This window comes from Chrysemys picta, chromosome 10, assembly GCF_011386835.1.
Source record: "Chrysemys picta bellii isolate R12L10 chromosome 10, ASM1138683v2, whole genome shotgun sequence".
NCBI lineage: Eukaryota > Metazoa > Chordata > Testudines > Emydidae > Chrysemys > Chrysemys picta.
This window is the reverse complement of record NC_088800.1, coordinates 34,475,042-34,499,950: the sequence shown is the minus strand read 5'-3', so window position 1 is coordinate 34,499,950 and position 24,909 is coordinate 34,475,042. Positions and strand designations below refer to the sequence as shown.

At 42.8% G+C, this 24,909-nt stretch overlaps 1 protein-coding gene across 1 annotated transcript; it reads right to left on the bottom strand.

Moving 5' to 3' along the window:
* Nucleotides 1-889: 889 nt before the first annotated feature.
* Nucleotides 890-23,038, bottom strand: LOC101950261 (kunitz-type serine protease inhibitor bitisilin-3-like). Its single transcript, XM_024101872.3, has 6 exons — nt 22,889-23,038; nt 14,314-14,505; nt 7,168-7,335; nt 4,911-4,958; nt 2,485-2,563; nt 890-1,094 (listed from the first exon to the last, which is right to left on the bottom strand). The coding sequence occupies exons 1-6, from the start codon at nt 22,965-22,967 to the stop codon at nt 1,028-1,030; spliced, it is 633 nt and encodes a 210-aa protein (XP_023957640.2). The 5' UTR covers nt 22,968-23,038; the 3' UTR covers nt 890-1,027.
* Nucleotides 23,039-24,909: the final 1,871 nt, after the last annotated feature.

The window sequence follows — 24,909 nt, the reverse complement described above, 5'->3', positions numbered from 1 at the left end:
GGTTCAGCAATCTGACAGCTTATATTATATCAATATAAGTGTACTAAAGAAAAAAAAAACAGTAGACTTTCTACAGTAACATGCAACACTGAGCATTGTAATAATGGGGGCAGTAAAGATCAGAGGATTGCCTGTTGCATTCCAGTATTAGAGGGGTAGCCGTGTTAGTCTGGATCCGTAAAAAGCGACAAAGAGTCCTGTGGCACCTTATAGACTAACAGACCTATTGGAGCATAAGCTTTTGTGGGTGAATACCCACTTCATCAGACATCTGACAAAGTGGGTATTCACCCACAAAAGCTTATGCTCGAATAGGTCTGTTAGTCTATAAGGTACCACAGGACTCTTTGTCGCTTGTTGCATTCCAGTACTTCTGAGGAATGTACTTCTGCATTCCTTTGCTCTCTCTCATTTTTGGCTGCATTCTGCACTGCACATGGACAATTGGCACAGGTACAGCAGGTGACTTAAGTGTTACAGCACCATTTAATAATGCAGATGATTTTGGAACTACCATCTCAGTACAGATTCTCTGATGAGGAGTTTGGAAAGCATCTCATACAGCGCACTACTGAGCCACAAGAAGTCTTGGGAGAACATTGTCTTGCTAATTAGCATTAATGGAAATTCTGCATGTGCCTGAGGCGAGGAGAACAGACTCACTAAAAGCACATATGGTCCAGTTACCCACAACATCATAAACAATTTAGACTAAGCTCTGTGGAGTTATTCTTCATTTCCATCTGTGTAGCTAAAAGCAGGATTTAGTTCAGAGATACAGTATTTTGAGTTAAGTTAGCACTAGTGCACCCTGACACTAAGCTTTGGGATTTCTTACATATGTCCCTCAAATGGGATGAGAGCTCTCCCATACACTGGTCCGGATGAATAGGATGTATAAATCCCAGTACGCATTTTATAGGTTCTTTAGAAAGTATAAACAATATTTCATATAACAAAACCATATGATACAAATCAAGGAATTCACTGCATTAATCCAAGGAAATAAGAAGGTTTTTCTTTCTGGTTAGTACATTTCCACATTAGCCAGGGGCTTATTTTGCTTCTTTTCTCCAGTTGAGTATTTCTTCACTCTGGACAATTAAGAGAGAGAGAGATTAAATTAGCGCAACCGTTCCATTGTAGGTTCATTCTCTTTTCCAAACAATGCATATGTTTAACACTGTCCCCTATTTGTCACATTGTTTTACACAAGCCAACAGAAACCTATCCGGCTCCCCTTGAAATCAAGAGGGGTTGTCATTAACTTTGATAGCACCATGATTTGGCCTGCTCTACTTCTTATAAAAAGTATGCGAGGCTGAGAGTGTTATGCCAATAGCACACTCAGGGGTCAGGAGTCAGTTAATGGAGATGTTTACAGGTAAAATAAATACACTGGGGATGAATGTGGGCTAAAGATATAACGCTGCTGCAAAACTCTTGTTTCTCCAGCTTCTTCTATATTTTATTTTGAAGCACCAAAACAAAGTAAATTAAGTCTGATTTGTTTTTTTTTTTAAAAGCAAGCTTGAATGTGGATCTTGGTATGAATCAAATGCTTGAACTCTAGCAATTCATTAGTTCAAATTTTCCTTGTTTCAACAGGTTTGCTTCACAAGTAGAAAAATATAGGAGCAAGAAATACCACCACAGGACTACCCATTCCCATAGACTGTGTAGCCTAATGAATTAAGGCCAGATCCTCAATGGTATTTAGCCTGCTAACTTCCATGGAAGTTAGCAGCCTAAATACCTTTGAGGTTCTGAGCCTAAGTGTCCCCCCTCTTAATGATCCAGTATTTAAACCCGGTTAATGTTGTACTCGCATTAAAAAATCCCCTTCCTGTCAACCAGATAATACAGTTGACCACTTTCTGAACATTATCTAATCCAAATTATTTCATATGTAAATAACAAGGCAAGTGGGAAATAGAACAGTTCAGCCATACAAGACATTGGGGTAGATCTGCAGATGCTGTAAATCGTCATAGCTCTACTGAAGTAAATTTATTATTTACTGAAGTCAATGACACTATGACAATTCACACCGTGGAGGATCTATAAGCACAGCCACACTGGAAGAGTATCAAACATTGGAACAAGATAAAATGAGACCCAGCTCCCGCTTGTATCAGTTTGGGTTTATGAACCCCAGGAAGATGCCAAACTATCCACAGTTGCATTTTAACTTGCCATGTGAAAGCTCACTCTAATAACGTAGCTTTCCTTATAGCTATCACTCCTCATTTGATTTCCTCCCAGGCTTTTTTAAACTACGAAAAGTTTTTAGATTATATTCATTTTATAATACATGTGCTAGTCTCGATGAGTGTGGAAACAGAGATTGAGATTGAGCCACCACCCACCTCCAAAGTGAAGGTGAGTTTTTATCCCCTTGGAGAAAAGTCACTGGATTTACAATATCACATACAATATCCACAGTCCCAAACACCTGTATTGAATGGAATGCATAAGTCTTACATTTTCTGAATGAAAATGGCGAGTGCAGATACCAAGATAACTGCTGCAGTACATCCCACAGTGATTCCAAGCACCAAGCCTGCAGGAAAATCAGTGCATGGTTAACTGGAGAGAATAGATGTCTTGTGTCTTTACATTTCGTTTCACCAATGACAGAGACAGAACAGAAGACTGAATGTCTGAGAAAGCAGGCAGATTGTGTTGGTTTCCACTGCTGCCTGTGCACCAGTAGCTTCAGGGCAGAGCTGGTGACAGTGCCACCGCTCTACGAATGACTTCGTCTTGTGTTACTTCTGCTGATGACAGAAGCAGCCCTTCTATATCCGATTCCTCCAGTACATTGGATACACTTTCTTTGGTACCTTATTGCACATCAGGTGCCCTGTCCACAGTAGGTGGACAGTACAAGAACTATCACCTGTCAATTTACCCCATGGAGAGGCAGGTCAGTGCTGAGCCATAAGCCCCAAAATTTTGACTTGTGCTAGAGTGGGCAGCCATGGTATTAACTGGCAGCAGCAACAAGGAAGTTATTCATGTTCTGGAACCTAAGGATGCGATTGGTCCCCTCCATTGCCCTGATAAAGGGGAAGAACACCACCACAGCATGCTTCCCTCCCTCTGAATATGGAGTTGGGTCTCAGTGGGAGGAAGCCTAGCCAGGGAGCAGCCATGGCCTGCAGCATGTTCTCCTCAGGACCTGGTGTATTTCTGATCGAGTAATGGATTGAATAGGGTGGCAGATGTGAACGGGAGTTACTACTGCTGGAGATGGGTCTAGCATTCAGCTTGTGGAGGGGAAAAGGGAGAGACTGGCCCATGGCAGCAAAGATCTTATGGAAGCCTTGTGGCCCTGGTGTAGACCGGTCCTCAGAGAGTAGGCCAGAAGGAAAGAACATCCTCTGGAATATATAGGGGGCATGTAGGAGGGATGCTCCACTTTTCCCACAGATCCTCAGATTCCATGAGATTTGCAGACTTCTCTCTCCCCACTCCATCAGGCTGCGTATCCCTCCACTCAGAGGGAGAATGTGGTTCTGCCTTTCCCCCCACCCAGGTTTGACTTTAAGATGGGAACATCAGAGCATCTCATATTATCCAACAAGAGGCAAATCCTCCCCCTGACTCCACAGCTGTGAAGATGCCCATAGCACTGGAAGCAGTAGGGTGGGAATACCAGAGGTATGCGTGGGGAGTACGATCACCCTGCATAGCCCAGCAGTTCTGCAGAGGGGCCCTGCCTGGTAGTGGACCAGTCAGCAAGGGTGATGATCAGCCAGGAGCAGGTCATCTGTGGGGGACACAGCAGCCTGGGCGAGAGGATTCCTCCCTTCTGGGGGTTGAGCAGAGGGTTTACCCCCAAGCATATCAGATTAAATAACCTGCATCCCTGAAACAGTGCTTCTCTTTGGGTTTCTCTGCAACCCCTCAACTCCCTTGAGAATGGTGCCCCTATCTCAGCTTCCCAAGACCTCAGCTCTGGATCCCAGCATGATTCTGTTGGTTGTGCATATTCCCATGAGCGCGTACAGCAGTTCAGCGTCAAACAATATGAAAAGCAGAAAGTTGGAAGGATCAAAACAGACTAAACAAAAGATCTGCATTAGAATATCCCAAAGCCCAGTGGTCAGGACACTCACCTGAAGATGGCAGATCCCCATTCAAATCCAGTTTCCAACTCAGGCAGAGGGGGACCTAAACTGACCGTCTCCTACATCCTGGGTGAGTACCCTAACTAGGCTAAAGATTATAAGGGAGCTCCTCTTTCCCTACCCCCTGCCCACAGGCCATTTTGTTTTGGGCTTTGTGAGCCACTTAAGAGGCTGACTGCCTAACTTCCCCCAGTTTGTGGGCTGCCACCAGAGCTAGCCTGCAGTCTGGTCTTGGCACCTATCTCTGAGAAGAACAGGGCTTAGCACACACACCCTTCTGGTCAGCATCTCCCATTGGGTACCTTAAGCGGCTCCCTCTCTAGCATCACACTCTCAGGTGCCTAGCTCTTCCCATTCATTGTATAGAGCACCAAGGCGCCTAACTCAGACTATGTGGATTGCAGTGTTGTTTCTCTGATTTTCTAGGTGCCATGACACTCAGCGTTCCAATGCCTACGTCCCTTCCTGGATCTGAGCCAAACCAACCAGGCAAATGGGTCAATTGTTTTTAAATGGCCTTTGTTAATTTAGTGGGATGATATTTATGATTAATATTTATGAATTTTAACCTGCATCTGTCCCTTCAATGTAATGTAATTTCAATTAAGTTGTTCCACTGACATAGTGGGAAAGTAATAGGAGACCATTAGAGCTTACTGGAATGATTGGCTACCATTGCAATTCATTACTTTTAGAATAAAATAATCCAAGTAATAACTGCTTCAGATAGCATTGACTGGTGAATTACTATTAAATAAAAAGGTATCAGCTTACCTACATCAGGCCCTTCATCTTCCTTTCCTGTTTGTTCACACGCAGGAGCTAAAAGCACATACATTACCACACATTGGTCTTTGGCATTATGATAATGAATTCAGTGTTATTTTTAGCTTCCTTTTTCATTGCAACCCCAATTCAGTAAAGCACTTTAAGCACATGCTTTACTCACTTGCTTATGTGCTTTCCTGAATTGTGGTGTTTATGAATAAAACAGAAAAGCTACAGAAGTTTCTTCATTAGCTCGAATGTAGCCAGACTGATAGCTTGTAGAGCAGCCTTTAGTGGTCAAGGTAAGTTACAAATGCTTGAGCAAGTTTGATTACATCCAGCAGAGAGCAGTGGTGTACACAAGTTATCAAATACATGAAATTGTAAAAGGCCAATTTTAATGTCAGACAATGGGTATGCTTGTAATGCAGTCTCTTTGTCTATTGAAAAATATCCACTTTGAGTGTTTGGAAGAAGGAAGTGTTACAAGTGACTTGCCAATAGAGGAATAAAATGTGGATTGCTGGGGAGAATCTGACTAGGAAGATTAGCTGTACATGATCTCTGGAATGCTGATAACAAGGAATTCAGATTAAAATCATCCTTTATGTTTTATACAAAGAATAAACATGAAACTTCTGTAATACATACCATCTGATTGAGAGCTGGATCCGACCATCCTTATTCAGATTGTAAGGTAACAGTTTGAAAGTAACAGTCTAATTAAAATGATGGCTAAAAAAATCCTATGGGGGCTATGCACAGGGTGCATGTCTCTTTAGAATGTGGCCCTAAGAATCAGTGCTACAGCATAAAAACATCTGCTGAGCATAGCAGAACACAATTCGTACCCTACTTAAAGACCTACGCATAATGTTCTGCTATAGAATATGTGCAGACAGCTACCATGGACTTCAACAGGAGCCATCCATGAATATCTAAAGCCAGAATTCGGCCCTAAGTTGGTAGCACTCTGCATATTCAGGGTATTTATACTAAAAGAAGTAAAATACACAAAGGTCAGCTTCATTTTAATTGTTAATGTCAGTTGTGTTTTTCAGCAAGAAGAGAGAGAGACAGACAGACACTAAGTCTCTGAGAAGCACAGGTAACTTTGGCAATAAAAGGATATGAGGGATAAGCAGCAGCCACACTGACAAGTCATGTTTTGTCACTAGTGTTATTTATTGCGTAGGCAGTTCCAAGGATGGCCACCTGAGGTCAGTCAAGGTGTCGGCTCTCTAATACTTACATACAAAACAAATATTAGAGGACCTTAAGGTTGTAAAATCAGGAACTCAAACAAAATTAATTTAGGCCCCCGTGCATATGCATTATAATACAGTTTTAATTACATGATCTCATGCCATATTCCACAGGAGTCCTGCCTCATTCAGTGCACAGGATGAATGTTACTCAATTAATCAAGATTGTGTAGGGAATTGTGCTGTTGTCTGTAAGACTATTGGCCTCATTGCTGTAGAAAGTTTGAAGGCTGGGGACTGCAGGAAGAAAAAGGAGGGTCTCCTGGTTAAGGCAGTTGAATGCTGCCCTGGAGAAGTGGATTCTACCCCTGCCTCTGGCACAGATTTCTATGTGATACTGGGCAAGTCATGTAAACCAAGTTTTCATAGATGGCCATTAAGTGTTCTTTATTTATAGATGCCCAACTTGAGACACCTCGGGTCTGATTTGCAGAAGTGTCAAGCACCCACAACTGCAGCTGAAGTCAATAGCAGCTGTGATCTGAACATATAAAGTGATAAATATTCTGAAAAAATCAGGCTCTAGGCATCTCAAACTGAGCATCCAAAATTAGAAGATACTTGACAATTTTGGTCTTCACCTCTCTGTGCCTCCGTTTCCCATCTGTACAATGGGGAGAATACCTTTCTACCTCACAGGGGTGTGTGTGTGTGTGTGTGTTAAGGTAAGTTTATTAATATTTGTGAAGCACTCATATATGACAGAGATGAGTATAATAAAAAAAATGATGCAATTAATTCTTTGCCTCAGGTCACCGTCCCATGCTGCACTGAATAAACGCCTGGCTTGGACAATTTCAATGTAAACAGTTAAAGTTTGTCCAAGTTATCAGCACCTGAAAATGGGGTTTTATAATGGAACATATTAGGCAACTGTAGCTATTTACAGTGCTACCAGCTCTGCCTAAAGCAAGTGACACCTAATCAGGACAGTGGGTAATGGACCTTTAGATGCCCACATCTCTATGTGAAAGTACCATAAAGTGCACTGTACATACCCTGAGCACACTTCCGGCAACATGTTGTCTCATTAACAAATCTATTTCCATTTCCTGCACAACCTCCATAAATGAAGGGCCTACACTTCTTCAGCGCATGATCAAAATACCACAACAAGTAGGTCCCTTTACAATGTCCAAGATCCTTCTCCAAGAGGCAAACACGGTCTGTATGAAGAACAAAAGGTTAAAATAAGAACGTTGGAGATGAAGCAACTCTGAATTAGCCTAATCTGTTTTCTTTCGTTCTGATCTGCTTAGCACCATACAGTAATTTAAAATACAGGATTTCACACACAAAACCGCTGAATTCAAAGTGATATGATCAGTTTCTACTGACCAACATATACTGTAATAAAGTCCCTTAACTACAATGCATTCCTCAGCCAATCTCATCCTCAAATGTCTGCATAGAGGGGCTCTTCAGTGTTTCTCCGGAAGATTATCAAGTCTGGGCTCTAGCAGACTAGTTTGTTATCAATAAGAAAGCCAGGGTTACCTATCATAGATATACTAAGAGGATAAGATATACAACATATTTGATTAGCTTAATGGCAGGTGTATAATGGGCCAAAGTCTACTCAGTTACACCCATTAGTTCAATGAGGTTGCACAAGTAACCAAGGGCATAACTTACTCCTGTGTGTTAGTAGGAACCAATTCCTCTATGACATGTGGTGTAGGACTTGAAAGTCTCATATCCTGGCCCAGACTTCTTGCACATACACAGCAGTGTGGAGTAGTAGATAGGACAGTGACCTAGGACCCAAGAGCTCTGGGTTCTGTTCTTGACTCTGCCACTGATCTGGCGTGACCTTGGGAAAATCACTTCATGGGGGAGTATTCTAGTTTTAAGATTTTAAATTCTCTGGGGTATGAACTGTCTCATGTGTTTATATAGCGGGTCCCTGATCTCAGCTGAGACTTCTTGGTGAAATTATAATATATAACAGTGTATGGGCGGGGGGGGAGAGGGAGAGCTATTTTCCATCAGATCAAGCCAGTGGTGTTATATATTTTAGGAAAGAAAGGCTGAGAACGTTGAGTGAGTGACACATCGAGTTCAGAATGTCTATCCCTGGTTAAGAATCTAAGCCTAATGCACTTAAAGAGTATTACACATGATTTCTTGGTGGTATCGCCAACAAATGGTTTATAACAGCTTTTTTGAATTATAATGTTATAAGTCACAGCCCCTTTTCAAGAAGAGGAAAAGCTTTCAATAAAAAACTTGTGTGATCATGTTCTTATTTTTGTAAATTTAAATGCTAATTTTAAAGCTACCGATCCAAGGCTCTTGGCCGTCTAATACATCACTAATACAATGAAATCCCAGCAGCTTTACAGTAATCACTCAGCAGCTCAGCCAGCCAGCCACCTACAGGAGCTCCCCCTCTACCCTCCCCCTGTATTGTTGTAGGAAGTACATACTCAGAGCCCTCTCCAGAAACCCCATCAAACAAATGCAGAGCACCCAAAGGGTCACCAAGTTCAGGCCATTTTGGACCAATGAGGGAGGAAGTTTCAGAATCCTGGAACCCTCACAGAGCGTGCCCTGCCAGCTACCCCCTCTTTTATAAAAAGGGGGGTCCAGCTGACTGCAGTTGTTGCAGTATTCAGATTTAAGAACACACAAAGTAAAGAGACAATTGATGCTTTCTTGGATAGATTATTTCCACCCCAGTTCCCTATGTGTATTTCCAGGGGGCACCCTGACACAAAGTAAGGTAATTTCAAAGCCCAGAATTAATCCCCTTCATTCCCCCTCTTTATACTGTAGCTCTGAATGAAAGTATCTGAATTTCCACTCCATGGGTTTAATGGTTTTCCTATAACACTCTGAGGTGGGTCCCTTCCATTCCAAGTGGCTTATTCTCAGTGGTGATGACATTTTTTGCAGCATTACAATTGTAATAGCCTAATAAGGATTCTCACAGTTGTAGAATATGTACATAGTCCCATAGTGAAAAAAGCTGTATTTATTCTAAACTCAAATTCAAGTATGTATCGGAGATCTACAGAGCAATTGTGTTCCTGTAAATGTGACACAAGAAACAGATTGGAATTAAGGTAACCTGATCAAAATTGCTTATTATGGACAGGATCCATACGGATTGGATAACACAAAAGATTCTCTAGAAAGAGTGGGACTCAGCGTTCTGCTGACATGGTCTATGGCAGAGTTGGAATTATAGACCAGATCCTCAGCTGGTATAAACTGATGTAGTTCTACTTACTTCAATAGAGCTATACATTGATTTACACCAGCTGAAGATCTTGTTCTATTTGTTTTAAACCACACTGAAAGATTGTTTTCCTCTCCTTCATACTGGTAACTCAGGGTGACTAAAGGCACAATGTGATGATGTGCCACTCTTAGAAGAAATTTGACCTTTCCCATAATTTGTGTTTTGCCCAGAGTGACAGCTCTTTCCTGCCCTTGACAACACCTCAAAACTTTGAGACAACTGTCGAAACATACCTGATTCTGTCATTTCTGAGCATATCTGCAAAATACAATCCCTAGAATGGACATTTTTAAAGGCTACTTTGAGATCTTGGGTAATTGGTGATGTGAGCTCAGAGAATTGGATGCCTCCTTCAGAGGCAAACACATTCATTCTCACACTTCCACAGCACAACCTGGATAAGGAAATAATAATCTTTACCAGGGCTTTGGAACTGTGCTCCAGCTCTGCTCCAGCTCCAGGCAAAAACCTGCAGCTCCACTGCTCCGCGCTCCAGCTCCGGGCTCCGCTCCAAAGCCCTGGATTCTTTACTCTAGTACCTTCATATAAGAAACTCTTCAGAGCAACCATGTAATTGGCAGGACAGTGTCAAGAATTATAATTGTGAAGATGAGCAGTACAAATTTGCTCCAAACTTGAGCCCTGAAGGAAGGCAGATGAATTCAAAGGCACTGATCTCATAGAGCACATTCTGGTAGCAGCAGTACTTACAGCTGCAGGAGAAATTAGCAATAGTGGAGCACTGTGTACAGCAGACAAGACAAGGAACTACAATCTCTTTTCCAGCTGCAGAAAAGGAGCTTTGGGGGAAGAAATTAAATCCTAGGCAGACATTCACAAGATCTCCCAAAGGCCTTGCCTATCTGGGCCTGTATTACAGATTTTACATTAAAATGATCTCAAGGATTCCAGTAGAAGTCTTTTTGAACAACTAAAGTATTTCCCTTGTAGTATTTGCAACCCAAACCTTGCTTCATCTTCGGTCATGCATTAGCACAATGCTGCAGAGTATAAACAAAGGAGAAAGTGACTATATATTTCACTCCGTTTGCGTAAAGAAAACAGAAAAGAGTAAATGAAATAAGCCAATTCCATTTTTTAAAAAAGTCTCCAGTTTTAATTACCTAAGATGTTATTCATAACTGGTAAGGAATTCTTTTAAACTGAAAGTTCTCCTATGTTTTGCAGTTTTACATACCAGTCTAATCAATTGTTAAACTGCCCATCTTCCTCTATGCCACAGTGTGAGTGACATCAGGGTGAAAGCCAACAGGGTTATTTCCTTTAACTAGCTTTAGGGCTTGCTAACACTTACAGTAACTGCTTATGTAAATTTCATGTGACAGTCTCTTCAAACGCAATCTTGCAAGTAAAATCATGGTTGTGTACTCATGCTTCTAACACTATTAAGTGCTCAGGAGTATTCATTACATCCTTTCATTGGTCAAAATAGATCATTGTCTATCTAGCACAGAGGTTCTCAAACTAGGGGTCGGGACCCCTCAGGGGGTCAGGAGGTTATTATATGGGGGGGTCATGAGCTGTAAGCCTGCACCCCAAACCCCGCTTTGCATCCAACATTTATAGTAGTGTTAAATATATTTTAAAAAGTGTTTTTAATTTATAAGGGGGGGTTGCACTCGGAGGCTTGCTATGTGAAAGGAGTCACCAGCACAAAAGTTTGAGAACCACTGATCTAGCGCAACTGATTTCATTCCACTATGACTACAGCATTATGAACATGTTTGGTCTAAAGATTTTGGAGAGGGCTAGTTAAGTAAGCTTGGGTGTATTAAACAAACAAAAAAAGCCTGACTCATTTTACATAAAGTGCACTGGGGATACAGATATGCATCCGAAGAAGTGGGCTGTAGTCCACGAAAGCTTATGCTCTAATAAATTTGTTAGTCTCTAAGGTGCCACAAGTACTCCTGTTCTTCTTTTTGCGGATACAGACTAACACGGCTGCTACTCTGAAACCTGGGGATACAGAGAAGAACTCTTAGGTTCTCACAAACCTCCTGCTGAAGTGGAACCCAACACCGTCCATTAGACTGAAACATTTGGCACTCATGCTGTGTTGGAGTTAACCAAATCAGTCAATCAGAGAACAAAACCACAAGGAAAATGTAAAGGAGCTCTTAAGTAATTTAGGAGCCCAAGTCCCAGTTAGCTAACTAAGTCACATGGGGAAAAACACAAAGCATGAACTTTTGCATTGAAAATATTGAATACTCAAACTGTTTTCAAGTTTTAGATTTTCCTCCCTCCATGAATAGCTTATGAACAACTTTAAGTGAAATAGAGATGAACACTTCATAATCTATCTGCAAAATTCAACTAATAAATGATGTGTTACAAATTATTTGCTTGTTGCTAGTATATACCAAAGCATTTAGAGTAGAAATAGAAAGAATGGAATGAAAACAACAGAAGGGAAATTTAGGCTGAGTCTCAGGGGGGAAAAGAACAAGTCTCCTAATAGCAAGATCTAGTAGGCTATGGAAGAGACTTCCAGAGGAAGTGGTGGATGAAACCTTGTCCAATCTATTTATATATGTCCCAAGCCAAGCACTAGAAAACATACTGCCAGGAACCATCCTGCACTGGCAGTGAGATAGACAGGGTGAACTAATGGGTCTTTTTCAGCCCTAATTTCTGTTTGTACAGTACACAGCAGTAGAAGCATGGCAGCTGTTTCTGTGTCTGTAAATTGTAACTGTACACAGACTGTATCATTTCCCCCCCTACATTAAACAAGTATGTTTGTAGCCAAAATATTCTGCATGGTATTTCTCCTGCACTCTTTGTTGTAAGCCCCAAGGCATTTGCCTCTGTGCTGCACATACTCAATTCTAGCTTTGTTTAAATAACTCTCCACTGTTCCCTGCATATATCTGATCCTAGTGCCACTTCGCTCTACTGGACGTATATGAACAAACAGGTTTGATGGCTCAGAACACTTTTGTCCTGGTCAGTTTCTATTCTAACGTTGTGAGCAAGCATCTCTGGGCAAAATGCCTCACTGTTCGCAGGGCTAGCACAAGGCCCTTAACTTAGGATGGGCTGAAATGAGACTTGCCTGGTAATTGGGGGGCATTTCACCCTGGGATAGTTGAGAGGGAATCCTAATTCATACACTCATAGACTTGTCCATGGGACAGACAAATGGGAGATTTCCTGGGACTTATCCTTGCAACATTCGTAGTTCCTTCTCCTTTACTGGATGCAAAGTAATATTTCAAGCTCAGTTGTTCCCAGTGTTCAGCTGCAATCTGAATACAAAAGGCAGAACTGGCTCAAACTCCCTTTCCCCCAGGCCTCTGCCTGTTTCTAGCACTGAAGTAGGCCTTTTGAAGGTTTGTTTCCAGGTTCCAGATGGAACTGGAAGAAGAAATGGTAAAAGACAGCAGGAGGAAGGGGTGGTTATTAGGATTTTTCACCTGCTCTGAAGTGGGAAACCATGGGAGTCTCCTGAGAAACTACGGTATGTTCTTCATTAGTTTCCCAAAGCAGTTCAGATAAGCACCCATACTTTTGGTTGCTTATATACACAGCAAACCCAAACTCTGAACTGACTGACAATATCCAAATGAGAATAAATCAGCCACCAATTTACAGGGCCTTAAATAGAGACCTTCTGTGGAGTGCTGGAGAATGACCCAACACCTCATATCCACAGCCCTTAACTTTTAGACGCAGAGAAGGACCCAAGTCATAGTTTGGATCTGGACTTGCTTTAAACACTAAAAATAATGTCCAAGACACCCAGATGTAATTCTAGTAGTTAAGGTGGTGAAATCTTGCCAGGGGGAGAGGATCAGGAAGTTACAGTATTTAGTATGAGCTGAATTTTTAATGTTATGAAATACTTTAAAGGCTGGAATTTACTACTAGCACCTTGAGGAATGTAGTGTTACCTCATAGGACGGAACTAAACTAAACTGAAAGACTAGTAAAAAAAACAACCCAGAGTTATCTCCATCAAACATTTGACAGTTTATGTAATAAGGCTGAAGAGCCAGAGAAGTGTTTCCTATTTCAGGGTTGGCAATATTCAGTTTGGCACCAGTTACATATCTAAGAGCCAACATCTCATAATCTTGCAGAGCTAAAAAGAGGAGTTTTTCTATGACTGTAAAGGGGAGATCCCCAAACTGTCCAGTAGAACATACAGCACTTGCTTCTAGCCAGCTCTGAGATACCAGACTTCAAATCATGTCCAGGAAAACCATCTTTAGGAAATTTTAACAGATTTTTAAATATGTACTGACTATAATTTCTCTCCTTCTGAGTCCTACACAGTTAGACTCAGGGTCAATATTGCAGGAATTTCAGTGGCCATCAGGGATCTCCTCCTCCAGCTGGCAGTAGTATACAAAGCACACGTCATCTTGTTTCAGGAAATACATACTACCACTACCACTCAACAGTCAATCCCTGTCTTTGCTGTTGTGTCTCACCTCCATTACAGGGATATTGCATCCTACATCAAGGAAGGCATTCCAGCAGCTCCAGTCTCATCATCGGGTCCAAATGATATAATCGAATGTCAGGCTATAAAAGTGAAGGACCTGACCCTTATCAATGTTTACAAACCTCCATCTGCCAACTGGCCAATTCCTCTCCTCCCCACTTTCTCAGGACCTTCAGTCTACTGTGGCAATTTTAACTTGTACCGTTCCCACTGGGGATACACTGATGATGATGTGGATGGAGTAAAGCTAGAGGAGTGAGTGTTGATGGTCAACCTGCAGCTTCTTTATGATCCTAAGCAGCCATCACTTTCCATAGCAACAGATGGGCTTTGGGTTCTTCTCCTGACTTTGCCTCTTCTACTATTAGAAGAAGCTATGCTGAGAATGGAAAAGTCAAAATAAAGGCCAATCTGACTTACCATCATCCGGATAGATTTGTTCACCTAACGTAGAGCATCTCTTCATACACTGCCTGTCAGTGAAGAAGCGATTCCCATTCCCACCAGCACCGTTGTATGCAAATGGTTTACAGCGATCCGTGGTTTTATCATAGTAGAGTCGGATCCCAATCTTGTCTCCACGTATCCCTTCATCCACTGGCTCATTACATACTGCTCCAGGAAACACCAAAATGGAAAGCATGTTACTCACAGACAAAGTCTACCTAGTAATATTTACAATGGCAAGAGGTGCTAGTTTATTCTGCTGTAATTTCCCCATTTGGCCTGATAATGTTCTTATTGCTACACTGAAGTGCCATTTTAAGTCTGCTTGCCCAGTGTTCTTGCTGAGAGCGACCTCATGGTAGAACTCTTACCAAGGTGTAGCCATTGCCCCAAGGGGTGTAGGGTGTGGCATGAGGAAGAATCTCCTGTGGAGAGGCTGCAACACCATTCCAAAAGCTGCTTCAACCCAACAGCTGCACCGCCAACACATTCCCTTCCCTGAAGGAGTGAGGGCCAGAATATTTAGACTGTCTAAATCACTTTGCTTTGAAATTTCTAATGATAAAAAATAAGCAGAATAAATTTTGTAAATGCATTTTGTAGAAAAGTTTTAAAAAAAACAGTCATCTTTCAGGCCTTCAGACAGGAAAAAGGCACTAACTCAATTTCTCCTCTCCCCCCTTTTGCTGGTCACCTTTAGAGACTAAAAGCTATGACAGTAGCTTCTTTCATGTTAGTTTTTAGAGCCAACCCTGTTAACAAACAGCCAAAAACCAAACAAGCTTTTTATATCTCACTCCAAAGCTAACAAAATACCAATTCACTGTGCTGGCTGGACCACAGCTTGCTTTGAATTTCTGCACCAGTGGAAACTGTTCTACAAGTCTGACATTGGGGTAACCTATTTTAACCATCCAGTAGTGACTTAAAGCACAGGTTCCTATCAGTCTCAACCCAAAAGACTAAGTGGTTAGTAAACATGGAGTTGGATAAGGGTTAATAGCTATCTGTCTGGTTCCATTTTAAAATATACCATTAGCTCAGATGATGGGCAGCTGACACCAGTGAGTCACATCAGACAACTTAAAGATATTTTGGAAGAAGCTGCAGAGTAGTTTGTTTGCAATCACAAGCAGACTGTTTAGTTCTTTGCTTTTGTTTTGCATTAGAGGAAGAGATGCATAGAAATTAACGAGCAATATTTCCCTGTTCTTTGGGCTTTTTTATTTGATTATGGGAAAACATGTGATTATGAGCATATGATTATGGGAAAACATAAAGCAGTCAGAGCATAAGACTTTGCACAGCAATGTAGACCCTCCAGGAGGAGCCAAGGTTATCTGGGGCCAGATTATACCCATCCATTGCCTGGTAATGCTAGAGGGGAGAACACAAGACGACAATATCTGCTCCCTCTAGGGCTATGTCTACACTACTGTGGTAAGTCGTCCTACTGTAAGTCGACGTATCTTAGGTCGAGTTACCACGGGGTCTACACCGCGGGGGGTCGACGGGAAAAAATCTCCCATCGACTTACCTTACTCTTCTTCGGGGGTAGAGTACAGAGGTCAATTGCAGAGCGACCTGCAGTCGATTTGGCGGGTCTTTACTCGACCTGCTAAATCGATCACCGGTGGATTGAGCTCAGAGTGTCAATCCCAGCTGTAGTGTAGACCTGAAAGGGTCAGGTATAGTCAGTCTCTGTGCTCTGATTCTATCAGCACAAGCTGACCAGAGGAAGGATGGAATGGGGTGGTGAAATCATTGTCATTGTCCCACCCCATTCCTTTTGCACTGGCTAATGGTGCTGGCCAGCTGCAAAGAGGGAAGTACACTGCACCAGTGAACATTACCTCTAATGTACAGACAGGGAATTGAGGCAGACGTCAAGAGTCAGCGGCAACATCAGGAACTGAAATCTAGAATCCTGCAAGATGAAGATTGTGAGAGTGGAGCCCTGAGCCATCATTCTTCGTTATGCAGGCCAGGGTCAAACTGTAATTGCCTTAAAGACTCTGCTCCTCTTGGAAAAGCTCAGTCTGAACATAGCTCTTGGCTACCCATGAGCCAGTAACATGAAGCAAGCTTATGGGAACAGGCCCTGCCAGTTGACAAGGACCCTGTGCTCAGCGTAGGTCATGAGGCACTGATTAGTGATATTGGTTTGTTGTTACCCTCACACACATTTCTGAGTCAACGGCCGGCCCTCATTGCTGCTCCTTCTCTCACTTCAATTGCCCACAATGGCTACTCAGGCGTGGGTAAGAGCTGCACTTACCACTGCAGCCCCCTGGATAATAATCCTACCAATGACCACTATGCTCATAATCTGCCATTACTTGTATGGCCTTGCTACTCTCTGTGCACCCCTGTCATGCACCCCTCTTGCTCCAGCCCTCAGAACATGCAGGCAGAGTGGCCTGCACACTTCACAGAGTTCATTGCTCTGAGAAGTTGCTGAATACTTGTGCTTTGGCTCGCTGCCTACCTCAATCAAGCACGGTCTGAACCGACCTGGTGTGCTGAAACACCCTCTTCTTCATAATACAAGACCTAAGTCTGCCTGCGCACACAGTCTCCTACTCAGCTCTCAGAGCCAACACAACAAGCACATCCTGTGAATGAAGCAGATGGAGCAGAGACACTGCCGGGAGGCCGGTGACAAAAATGATCCTGTTATTATAGGAGTTATTTATGGAGGGATCCAGAATCAATACAAAGTACAGTGAGAAAAATGCTGTGTTCCGTTTTTAGCAGGAAGCCTTACTAAACAGTACCTCTCGCTTCTTGGCTTGCTTACTGTCTGGCTCCCTTTTTATCCAGGCTAAATGGCTTTCCGATGTATACAGCCAGGACAACTATAGTGATTTACCATTGCACACCTATTATTTGGTTTCTATCTAAAGCTGACGTGAGAGCTGCATGCATTTACACTCAAGGGACTGCTGGAAAGGTCCCTTCACTTTCTCCGAAAATTTGCTGTTGCCACCGTGGAAGAATAATTTCCCCACCCACATCTCACCCACTTCTCCACATGTACAAAGAACCCTGTTAGTCACAGCACTGACCACAGAACGGCTCCCTCCTTCAAGATTAGTTTGTTATTTCACCATTTCTCTACTATGAAACTGCCAATAATCCAGGCTCTCATTTATGCCTTCTTCACTTGGTGGCAGACACCACTGTTTGATAGCTAGCCAGAAGGCTTGACAGAGAAGACTATTTTTAGTACCCAAACCCTGCTGTGCACCCTTCATACTACCAGCACCCAGCATCCCATGGGGACTCAGATGCTCAACTCCACTCTGAGTACAGTGAAGGATCCTCATTAAGATAAACCATAAAACTAATTTTGGTTCCAGATAAGAGGGTGACCCTAAATCAAGCTGACATAGGACATTCACAAGCTGCCATGAAAGACCAGGTGTGGGACCAATCAGGGCCGGTGCAACCTATTAGGCGATGGGCACTAGCATTTGGGGGGTGGCATTTTCTTCGGCGGCAACCACAGCGGCCGGATCTTCAGCCGCCCTGGTCGTCATCAGCATTTAGGCAGAGGGAGCTGGGGCAGGGGGGCACGGGGAGGGCCGCCTGCAGCAAGTAAGGAGGGGGGCAGCATGCAGGGGAACTCCCGGCCCCAGCTCACCTCTGCTCCACCTCCTCCCCGAGCACGCCGCCCCGCTCTGCTTCTCTCCCTCCCAGGCTTGCGGCACCAAACAGCTGATTGGCACTGCAAGCCTGGGAGGTGGGAGAAGTGGAGCAGAGATGGTGTGCTCAGGGAGGAGGCGGAGCAGAGGTGAGCTAGGGTGGGGAGCTGCCGCACAGCTCCCTGGGTGGGGGTAAGAGGGAAAGGGCACCTCAGAGTGTAGGGGGGTGGGGAGCTGCTGCAGGGGGCGGCGCCTCAGGGCGGGGGGGACGGGGAGCTGCCACAGGGCTCGGGGAGGGCGCAAGGTGGAAGTTTCGCCTAGGGCATGAAACATCCTTGCAACGGCCCTGGGGCCAATGTTTGGATGAGGACTACAGACAAAGAGGACGTTAATAGGGTTAATATTACTATTTTTCATCAAGCTGCTTTACAAACAGCAACTCATTAATCCCCACACATCCCTTGTGGGGGGAGGAAATCAATCCATTTTACAGAAGTGGAATGGACACCAATTTCCTCTTTGGCCTTGGACCTGTCACTTTAACCTCTCTGCTGACAGGACATTTGTAAAGATTAGTGAATGTTTATGAAGTACTCCGAAGACAATGGGGGAGGAGACAGGTAGACAAAAAGCATATCATCATACTGTGCTCTTAACAAATCCCCTTGCATCAGTTAAACTGGGATAGAGTGACATGCAGCAGGACTTGATTTTTTAACTTGCAGAAACTGAAAACACTGGGAAAATGTTTCTCATAGCACCAAAAAACAAGATTTGAGAGAAGTAAAGCTTTGTAGAGAAGAAACTTTCAGGGGAGCAGTACCTCTTGCATTCTTATTCTGCTCTGCTACTGACTTCCTTGGAGGAAGCCACTTAACCTCTCTGCCCTATTGTCCCCTTGTTACAATAGGAAACACTTACCTCTCACACGTGTAAAGGTTAATCAGTTCATGTCTGAGAAGAGCTTTGAAGATGGAAAGTGTGAGATAAAGGCAGAGTATTGCATTCTAAACTCATTACCCACAATTTCTTATCACATCGCCTACCACTCATAACTTATAGCAGGTCCTAGGCTGAATGCCAGATGGGATTTGCTTTGAGATACCCATGCACTTGCAGATGTTCTTACACCTCATCTTAACCTGTTTGGTGCTGGTTTCCCCACACATGATGTCATTTGAAACAGACATTTCATCGAGACTAAAGTACAGTTCAACTTATATCAGGTAAACTCTGACATTTAAATAATTTAAACCAGCAGAGATTTTAATTAATGAATAGACTTCTGTCATAATTACAAGGTTCAGCTGTGGCACAATCACATTTTTAATTTCCTAGCTAGATATTTGCTCTTATCTTTATTTTGTCAGTTCTTTGCAATCTAAATGGAGTCCAGAATGTCAATGAGTTCACTTCAGCAAGGTTGAAAGAGGAGCAAGGAGAAATGGATTAAGTAAGAGGCTTAAGAAGGCAAGAGTCTGAACAGAGAGGAACCTTAGAATGCTTTGTGTGAAATACCCAGAAATGTCTGTAGGAATGTGGTGACAACACCTTTTTGCCAGCTACAAACTAAAGGTAAATGCAAAAAGAACAGGAGTACTTGTGGCACCTTAGAGACTAACAAATTTATTAGAGCATAAGCTTTCGTGGACTACAGCCCACTTCTTCGGATGCATGTGGTATGCATCCGAAGAAGTGGGCTGTAGTCCACGAAAGCTTATGCTCTAATAAATTTGTTAGTCTCTAAGGTGCCACAAGTACTCCTGTTCTTTTTGCGGATACAGACTAACACGGCTGCTACTCTGAAACCTAAAGGTAAATGGAACTTCTGATAAACATAATCAGATGTTCTCACAAATGATCCATTCAGACTTCCATAGCAATTGAAAGTCTACGCCACACATTCAGAGCTGGATTGTTTGTCTAACCCATCCTTTATCATCTCTATGGGTCAAAGATCTGTTTATGGTGAACAGTAATGTACAGACAGTGACTATGTTACGCTGTATTCAACACACACACAACATCATTAAAATCACCTAGTGCAGAGGGTAATAAACCCAGCATACAGAAGGAAAGTAAATCAAGTCTCCAACCAAAGCCTTGTCCGTTTAAGTATGGCTGCACATAAGGTGAAGCTAATCCACTGTGCTGAACATCTTGTGTTCACTCCCACCAGCCTCCGGACAGATCAGGGGTTTGATCATGCACCATTTCTCAGGCAACTCATCCTTGCACACAGGAGCCATTCTATTGAAGTCAAAGGATAAATGTCCTTAATACAAAAATAGCATTATTACTCACAAATGCTTAACATGTCAGTGACACAAATAACTCAACCAATGGAGAGCAACATAAGGAAGGCCCTTCGACCAGCCACATCTCTTAAAACTTGACGGCTGGCAGGCAACTAGTAAGTGTAGATTCATTGTCGGTGCATGTCTCCAACCATTTTGGAGTATCTGTCTTTCAAGAAATTGTAGGCTGCTTGAAATAAAGGTCTTGAGCATGTCCTCTTCCTGTTGTGAGACTAAGGGCTAGATCAACCAAGGGATTTACATGCCTAACTGCCACCTTAGGCACCTAACTCCAAAATTTAGATCCTCAAAACCCCACATAGCCCTATAGGCACCAAAATTTCTGCCCATAGGCATGTGCAAAGCCACCTAACTCCTGACACCTCCAAGCAGCTCCGCGCCTAACTCTTGCCTGAGCCCCAGTGGCCTTCTCAAATGAGGTGTTACCCCACACTTAGATGGCGGTGGTAGTCTCTCTCTCCCTGTCTCTCCTCTTGAAGCTGTTCCACTTTGTATGAAAAGCTTAAATATTCAGTGTGCCACTGAGAGAATGATAACGACTATGTAAGCCTAGCTGTTAGGGCATTCACCTGGGAGATCCATGTTCAAGTCCCTGCTCCAGCGAATATCTAAATAATTTATAATTTAGATGAGCTTCAACAAGAGATCTTAAGAGAGCCACACCCCAGCCTATCACATAGCTCAGTGGTTAGGGCCACAGGCGCCAACTTTTGTTGGCGCCGGTGGGTGGTTGCGCCCCCCTGCCCCCAGCCCAGCCCCGACTCCACCTCCTCCCTGCCACTATTGGACCCCTCCCCAAATCCCTGCCCTGGCCCCACCTCTTCCCCGAGCGTGCCATGTTCCTCCTACTCCCAGCACTTGCTGCGCGAAACAGCTGGCATGAAACACGTGGGAGAAGCCAGACAATCACGATGCTCTCAAATAAACTCACACAGGAAAATGATAAAATCAAAAATATCACATCACCTGTAGGTGAACACTTTTCACAAAGCAATCACTCTATATCTGACCTATCAGTCCTCATCCTCAAAGGAAACCTGCACAACACTTTCAAGAGACAAGCATGGGAGTTTAAATTCATAACTTTGCTAGAAACTAAATATCATGGACTGAATACAGACACTGGATTTATGGCTTATTACAACAATCCATAACCCACTAACCCGCCCCAAACTACTCCCTCCCTATGACTGGAGAGGTGTTAACGGGCCACTTCACCTTGAAATATGTCCTAACTATTTATGCTCAACAATCTATTCCATCTTGTGTTTAGCTGTGACATTCTGAGTAAGGGCTTGTCTACACTTAAAATGCTGCGCCAATGCATCTCTGTGCCACTACAGCACTTCAAGAAAGACACTATCTGTGCCAACCGGAGGGCTTTGTCTGTCGGCATAGGTAATCTACCTCCCCAAGAGGCAATAACTATGTCACTCTCCCATCAACATAGTGCTGTCTACACCAGGATTTAGGTCAGCATAACTGCGTCGCTCAGCAGTGTGGAAAATCCATACTGTCTGGAAATCAAGACTAATAGCAGACAGGTACAAAACCAAGCACTGTACTCTGTATCTTTATATAGAGTCACATGGGATGGGAAAAAGTGTAGACAAGTGGTTCATTATACATATTGCAGCTGAGGAGCAATGAGCATATTTAAAACAATCAAGTCAAGCACCACATGCAGAACAATCCTACAGCAAAGTAAAAGGTGGCCTCAGATTAAATCTAGAGGACTATTTTTTTTTTAAAATTGGGCATGTATTAGCATAAAATTCTACATGAAAGTATTGTAATTCTGCATACAATTCAGTGTGTGATTTCCATCATTTGCTGGTTTGGATGAATATTTTATATACCTAACACTTACATCTTCAAAACTGTAAATGAAACTTCACCAAGCTATTGTCAAAAAGAAACCTAGTGAAAATCTTAATTTGGGTGTATTTCTTGCAAGATAAATGTTAGACATGTTAAATATGAACAACAACGCACCTGGATTATGCACTTTTAGTCAAAACTTGAGCAGGCTCCAAGTATTTCATGCAATCTATTATTTTGTAGTCATGCAAGTGGCAATGTATTGTATCCATGACAATACAATACTGGACTGGATAAGTAACATTACGTATATTTCTCAAGCCATCTTTTCCTAAAACTGATCACAACTCATGTGAAAAGAAACAAATCCAAAAACACTTGGCACACATCCCTAATCTCATTTGAAATATTCTGCTAGACAGCCATGAAATGGTGTTTACTGGAGAGAATAATAAGTCCTTGTATTTATGTAACACTAGTTAAAGAGGTTCTTATACTTGTGACGGGGAAGATGGAAAGTATATTATGCTATGGACACTGCATAAAAAAATGTCAGAAGGCAGGTGAAAAGTAACTTCTGAAAAGGGAATTTGAGGGAGGCAGCATGTAATTTGCAGGTGGGAATTTGGCCAGGGCATTGGATTTTTCAATTCCTTCCGAAAAGCTCCATAACCATGTAGTCTATAATGACCAATGGTCAGCACCTTGGTGTTGTACATCATACAAAATAAAAAGGTATGTTAAAGAAAGTAGCTCTCTTACCTTCCAGTCTTGCTGATGTAAAGAAAACAAGGCAAATACAAAATAAAACCACAGTGAGCGCAATTCTACAGCTGTTCATTGTGCTTCTAGACCCACACTTATCCCCCCCTTGCCTGGGAAAACACACTATCTACTGTCCACACTGCTTATCTGAAAGTGCAAAGTTCACTTCAAAGATCAATCTTTTTGCCAATCATAATGCAACAGGCACTAATCATTAATAGCTAGCTAGCTATTGTAAAGAAGTCTTAAGTTTCTTGACCCATTCCTTCTGATAAATAAAATTGACACCCCCTCTCCTCCCAGCTTGTTTGCTTTACAGTAGACTCTTCTGCCCAGAAACATAGAGGCTCATTGATAAAGAGTTTTCTGGGAGAACCTTCATCCTGATCTAGTCATTCATTCTGCTAAGGTGGCAAGAGTCATAGTGACCAAATATACCTTGCACCCAGGAGGATTGGACCATCACTTTTCCAGAGACTGAAGTTATAGCCGCCCCTCATGCACTGGCTGATAGGAATAATAGAAGTTACTGCTGAAAACTCACCCAGTTCCAGTTGGGAATTGGGTTTTGGAAGACAGCAATACTGTAGGTCTATTGGCTCCTCAAGCTACTGGTCCTCCACTAGAAACCAAATGCAAGATTCAAATTGAATCTACTGGAATTTCTATTAAAAGTCAGTTCCATCTGTAATTGCTCTTCATCCCCTCTGGAATTATGTTTCTGGGCTTCTCTTGTGTGGCTGCGAGATGCGAAGCAACAGGATAAGAGTGGCAGCAGCTGAAACTGAGACAGAGAGGGTTTGAAGACAAAAGACTGGAATGCTTTGACCAAAGTAAGTTACATATTTCCAAAGGGAACCTACTGTCTCACAAAAGCATATGCCTCCCAGCTTCTCCCTTCCCTAGCTGGTTGTGCCCATTGAACTCAAAGGTATATGCCCAGGTGTAACTGAGGGCAAAATTCAGCCCCTGAAGTTTGGAGATATTTGGATTCAGGGCTTTGGTTTAGTCCTACCTCTATTTACTAGAGCTATAGCCCCATATATTTGGGCTATTCTCTCAAGCAAGCTCATCTCCCCTCCAGAATACTGCGAGATTTAACTAGGCCCCAAGCCTACGTTTGGCACATAACAAAAGGAACTGATGCTTTCTGATACCTGGCTTAAAAGTGCAGTAGGAGTCCTAGGTATTATTGTAGCTATGAGCTCTGTTGCTCTCACCCCCCGTATGACAATGTGTTGCTTCCCGCAACAACGCTGCAGGCTGAAAAGCAGCAGTAGCAATTCAGCAGAGCTATTCCTCCTACATCAGTGATTAAAGGAAGAGACTTGTATGTTTACATGAAACAGATATCAGATCTTGTTCCTGCCAGATCCTGGGTCACTTATGAGAAGCGCCCGTAACCAGCACTGCAGCCAGACCCAACAAGAGCTTGGTTGTTATGATGACCGGCAAACAGGTTTTCACCTGCCAGTGCACATTGTTCCAAGAAGAGGGCATTTCTAGCACTAAAGACAAAGGGTGCATGCTGAAGGCTGCAGCTACTAGGGTTAGTTTCTGAGGGATACATCTGCTTCACTTGTCAGGCAACAAAACAATTTTTTATCATCCTTCAGTAGGGTGGTTATGATTCTTCCAAGGATGTTAGACAACAACTTCCTTTATTGCCTATTAATTCATAAATGCAATTCTGAACAGGATGAGAGACATTAAGGAAATCAGTGTCAAGACAACAAGGAACTCACTCAACACAAAAATACCCCACGTAAAATCCTGTCAACTGGAACAGTCTGGAACAGTCTAGTTTAACAATGGACTGCCCCCTCTAGGAGTCTATCCAAAGATGAAGAGAACAAAAATGGATGAATTGCACAAACTATTTAATCTTTAAAACTAAACATGCTGCAGTGGTGGGGGCAATGGGCATTGGCACTAGCCTGACACCAGAGTTTATGTTCCGATATAGATCAAGTGTAGACTCAGCCTAATCCCTCTGTTTATGCACCCAACAGAACTAC